Source organism: Chiloscyllium plagiosum, chromosome 3, assembly GCF_004010195.1.
Source record: "Chiloscyllium plagiosum isolate BGI_BamShark_2017 chromosome 3, ASM401019v2, whole genome shotgun sequence".
In the NCBI taxonomy this organism is placed as follows: domain Eukaryota; kingdom Metazoa; phylum Chordata; class Chondrichthyes; order Orectolobiformes; family Hemiscylliidae; genus Chiloscyllium; species Chiloscyllium plagiosum.
The window spans coordinates 54538076-54543295 of NC_057712.1; the positions used below are offsets into that span (position 1 = coordinate 54538076).

Genomic DNA, 5220 nt, shown 5'->3' on the forward strand with positions numbered 1-5220 from the left:
GTCATGTTGCGGCTGTACAGGACATTGGTTAGGCCACTGTTGGAATATTGCATGCAATTCTGGTCTCCTTCCTATTGGAAAGATGTTGTGAAACTTGAAAGGATTTAGAAAAGATTTACAAGGATGTTGCCAGGGTTGGAGGATCTGAGCTACAGGGAGAAGCTGAACAGGCTGGGCCTGTTTTCCCTGGAGCGTCTGAGGCTGAGGGGTGACCTTATAGAGGTTTACAAAATTATGAGGGGCATGGATAGGATAAATAGACAAGGTATTTTCCTGGGGTGGGGAGTCTAAAACTAGTGGGCATAGGTTTACGGTGAGAGGGGAAAGATATAAAAGAGACCTAAAAGGTCAACTTTTTCATGCAGAGGGTGGTACGTGTATGGAATGAACTGCTAGAGAATGTGGTGGAGGCTGGTACAATTGCAACATTTAAGAGGCATTTGAATGGGTATATGAATAGGAAGGGTTTGGAGGGATATGGGCCGGGTGCTGGCAGGTGGGACGAGGTTGGGTTGGAATATCTGGTCGGCCTGGACGGGTTGGACTGAAGGGTCTGTTTCCATGCTGGACATCTCTATGACTCTATAACTCTTTTACCACAACTTTAATATAATTCTGTACTGTGGCAGAGAAGCACAATTCTAAATTAAGGTCAAATGGTAAATCTACAAGGAAATATATTTACGTATCCTTTGTTTTTCTTATATTAGTCAAATAAGCCAAAGGCTGGTCAATTTTTTTCCTGAACTTATTTAGTCTTCAAAGTGATTAAATTTTGTATCTGGATCAATTTAAATAACAGCTTAACGAACTTTATACTGCTAAAGTCTGCTTGATATTTCAGTACTACTAATCTTGAGTTGTTGCTAATAGACTCAATTTCTATTCTTGGACATATGGGCAAAAATGTGTTTGCATAGCTTCATTTCTATTGGTACCACATTCATTACTTGATTCCCTGTGGGCTGACAGCTGTGGAGGTGGAGCCCCCTGTCTGCGCACAGGGAATCACATAACTTGTTGCTTTGAAGAAGATCTATTGAAGCAAATATTTCCCTCAAAATCTAGGGAGTCAGAATTACAATAGTGTTGAAGGCTGCTGCATACCTGATATGTAACTTTCAATGAAATGTTGAATTGAAGCCCTGTTCAGGTGAATATAAAAGATCCCATAGGAGATCTCACCTATTCCAGCCACAATTGATCCCTTAAGTAAACCACCAAATCAAGTTGCTGTAATTTTGTAATTGACGGAGTTGTGCTGCATCTAGTTTAGCTATTGCAGTTCTATAAGAAACACAAATAACTGAACTTCAAAGCTGACTCATTAGTTGTGAAATGCTTTTGAACATGAGAATATACAAGGTCCTATTTTAATGTAAATGTTTTCTTCTTCCCTTCATTATTATCCAGATATGAAGACTATGTTGATCAACGCTATAAGGAATATTTGAAAAATCAAGGCAAAGTGGATTCAGTAAGAATTTAATTTCATTTACACTATAAACTGACGTCACATGGATTATTAGATGTTCCATAAATCTTTATGTAATGTCTAAATACCAAAGCAGTGTTTGGATGTTAGATTTCCGTTTTATTTCTTATAAGAAAGAAGTTATTGAAGGGATTTGAAGAAATAAATTTTTTGTAAATTTAATTCCTTCTCCTCTGTCAAGTCTTTATACTATGAGTGCAATTTAACAAATTGTGAACTTTGCAAGGAACCTTCCCTCCTGTGAGTACATATCTAGAAATTGTAGAAATCATTGGTGACATCTTCTGCTCAGCAGCAATGCAGTGATTTCCACTGACATGCTGTCTAAGTTGCTGCAGCTATCATGGACAGAAATGGTGGATAAGAACAGCACAGAAGACATGTCCCATTTTATTTTGTATCTGCTGGCTGTACTCTAGTTTATTACTCTCTGTCTCTTCATATATGTCATTAATTAGATTGGAAGCAGTTGAATCCCAGCACTGATCCTTGCAACATTCCAATAGTCAGAGCCAGCCAGCTTAAAAATGCCTGTTTATGCCCACACTTTGCCTCCTGTTCATTAAGCAATCCTCTGTCAATGCTAATACGTTACCACTGACTCCATGAGCCCTGATCTTATTAATGTTTTATATGGGACCTTATCAAATGCCTTTTGGAAATCGAGAACTATTATTATAGCTGCTGGAACTCCTTTACTTAGCCGACCACCAATCTCCTCAAAAATCTTCAATATGTTTTTTTTTTAGATTAGATTACTTACAGTGTGGAAACATGCCCTTCGGCCCAACAAGTCCATACCGCCCCGCCGAAGCGCAACCCACCCATACCCCTACATTTACCCCTAACCTAACACTACGGGCAATTTAGCATAGCCAATTCACCTGACCTGCACATCTTTGGACTGTGGGAGGAAACCAGAGAACCCGGAGCAAACCCACACAGACACGGGGAGAACGTGCAAACTCCACACAGTCAGTCGCCTGAGGCGGGAATTGAACCTGGGTCTCTAGCGCTGTGAGGCAGCAGTGCTAACCACTGTGCCGCCCAATGTTTGTCAATAGGATTTCTCTTTGGTAAAGCTACGTTGACTTTTTCTGATTATACTAGGCAGTAACTGCATTGTTAAGAATTCCTTAATAATTGTTTTTAACGTTTTCCCAATGGCAGTATTTATTGTCCATATCCAGTTTCCCTAGAGAATCATAGAATTCCTACAGTTTGGAAAGAGGCCTTCAGCCCAACAAGTCCACACCAACCTTCTGAAGAATAACTTACCCAGACTCATTCCCCTATCTTATATCGGTGTTGGTAACCCACCATCTTGATCTGCTGCCATGTAATTTAAGTATTTTCTTTGTGTTGTTCGGGAAAATGTTTCAGGACTTTGACCCAGTATAGTGAAGGAACATTAATATGGCTGCAAGCTGTGATGGCTTGTGACTTGGAGGGGAATTTGCAAATGGTGATGTTCCCAGGCATCTGATGCCCTTATCCTTGTAAGTGGTAAAGATGAGAGTGTGGTGGTAGAAAAGCACAGCAGGTCAAGCAGCACCCATGAAGCAGGAGAATCAACGTTTCGGGCAAAAGCCCTTCATCATGAATGATCTTCACTTTCTCCTAAGTGGTAAAGGTCGCAGGTTTCGATGGTGCTCTCAATACTTGTAGACTTGCAATACATATTACCAATAGATAATCTCCTGTGGCATAAGTGTGAGTTCCTGCCAAAATGAGTTAGAGATCTACGCTGAAGTCTCTGCATGTCTCATTCTGTTGCAAGTTTGAATTGCTGTGACAAAGTCTTTGGAGGTAGTGGGAAGAATTCAGGTGCAGCACTACATTAAGAATTCAGAAGGCAACAAACTTTCTCCAGCCCCAATTGATTATGGTGAACTTGATAAGAAACCGAGTTATGAAGTGCAATGCCAGTATCCCAGCTAAAAGGTACTAAAGATGTACAAGTTACACTGTTGAAAGTTACACTCATTTTAGCTTTAAAGAAATTTTGACCAGCATCAGCTTTTCCAGGTGGATTTGTAAGGGAGGGCTTAACGTTTTGTAGATTCTGACTGGGACTGTGGAATAGACAGAAGTGAAATAAAGCATTCATTTTTGTTTTGTTTCACCCAACTTCAACTCGTGGTCTCTCCATATAATTCTCGTATGTTTTCTTTTATGCCTTTTTTCAGCTGGTTGGAGTGGATGTGATAGCTGCACTTGACATGTATGTTGAACGAGGACAATGGGAAAAATGCATCGAAACTGCTAATAAGCAGGTAGAACAGAAAAACCTTTTTGAGAATATTTTCTATATTATTGACCAAAATTTCGTGCAGTGTGGTAAATATTACATTTCCATCTTTAATTTTTTAAAACTCTTTTTGGCATTTAATTTTAACAAATAAAAGTGCTAGTTTATTTATATGATGTGAAATTCTCTTTATATGAATAACCTTTAGTTGAAGGAACTAGTAAGTATTTTATTACAGGATAGTGCTTTTTAAAAGCATTGACGTATGTTACCTTAGCAGGGATGACAGTGGAGGAACAATGGCGGATATTTCTGTGTATAATGCAGAAGTTGCAGGATCAGTTCTTTCTAAAAAGGAAGACAGATCCTAGGAGGAGGCATGGGTGGCCATGGCTGACGAGGGAAGTTAAGAAACATTTAAGTTAAAAGAGAAAAAGTATAACATAGCAAAGATAAATGGGGAAAAAAGTGGGCTGGGAAGCTTTTAAAGAACAACAGAGGATTACTAAGAAGGAAATACGCAGAGAAAAAATGAGGTACGAAGGTAAACTGGCCAAAAATATAAAGGAGGATAGTTAAAGTTTTTTTAGGTACGTGAAAGACAAAAAAATGGTTAAGACTAAAATTGGGCCCTTGAAGACAGAAACAGGGGAATATAGTACAGGGAACAAAGAAATGGCAGAAGAATTGAATTGGTACTTCAGATCTGTGTTCGCTGGGGAAGACACAAGAAATCTCCCTGAGGTAACAGTGGCTGAAGGACCTAAACTTAAGGGAATTTATATTTGCCAGGAATTAGTGTTGGAGAGACTGTTAGGTCTGAAGGTTGCTAAGTCCCCGGGGCCTGATGTACGGAAGGAGGTGGCTCGAGAAATCGTGGATGCATTGGTGATTATTTTCGATAGATTCGGGAGCAGTTCCTGCGGGTTGGAGGGTGGCTAATGTTGTACCACTTTTTAAGAAAGGTGGGAGAGAGAAAGCAGGAAATTATAGACCAGTTAGTCTGACCTCAGTGGTGGGAAAGATGCTGGAGTCTATTATAAAGGAAGAAATTACTGCACATCTGGATAGTAGTAACAGGATAGGACAGAGTCAGCATGGATTTATGAAGGGGAAATCATACTTAACTAATCTTCTGGAATTTTTTGAGGATGTAATTCTGAAGATGGATGAGGGAGATCCAGTAGATGTAGTGTACCTGGACTTTCAGAAAGCTTTTGACAAAGTCCCACACAGGAGGTTAGTGAGTAAAATTACGGCGCATTTTTTTGGGGGCAAAGTACTAGATTGGATTGAAAATTGGTTGGCTAATAGGAAACAAAGGGTAGTGATAAACGGCTCCACTTCGGAATGGCAGGCAGTGACCAGTGGGGTACCGCAGGGACCCGTGCTGGGACCACAGCTTTTTACAATATACATTAATGATATAGATGATGGTATTAAAAGTAATATTAGCAAATTTGCTGATGATACA

General features: G+C 39.7%; 1 protein-coding gene across 2 annotated transcripts in view; it reads left to right on the plus strand.

Annotated features, from left to right (window-relative positions):
• The window catches only part of ift172 (intraflagellar transport 172), a 279132-nt gene that overhangs the window by 223748 nt on the left and 50164 nt on the right, over window positions 1-5220 (plus strand). For both annotated transcript variants that reach the window (XM_043682226.1, XM_043682236.1), the window contains 2 exons: window positions 1414-1477; window positions 3685-3771. In XM_043682226.1, coding sequence (XP_043538161.1) covers window positions 1414-1477; window positions 3685-3771 — 151 coding nt within the window. The remainder of the gene's footprint in view (window positions 1-1413; window positions 1478-3684; window positions 3772-5220) is intronic.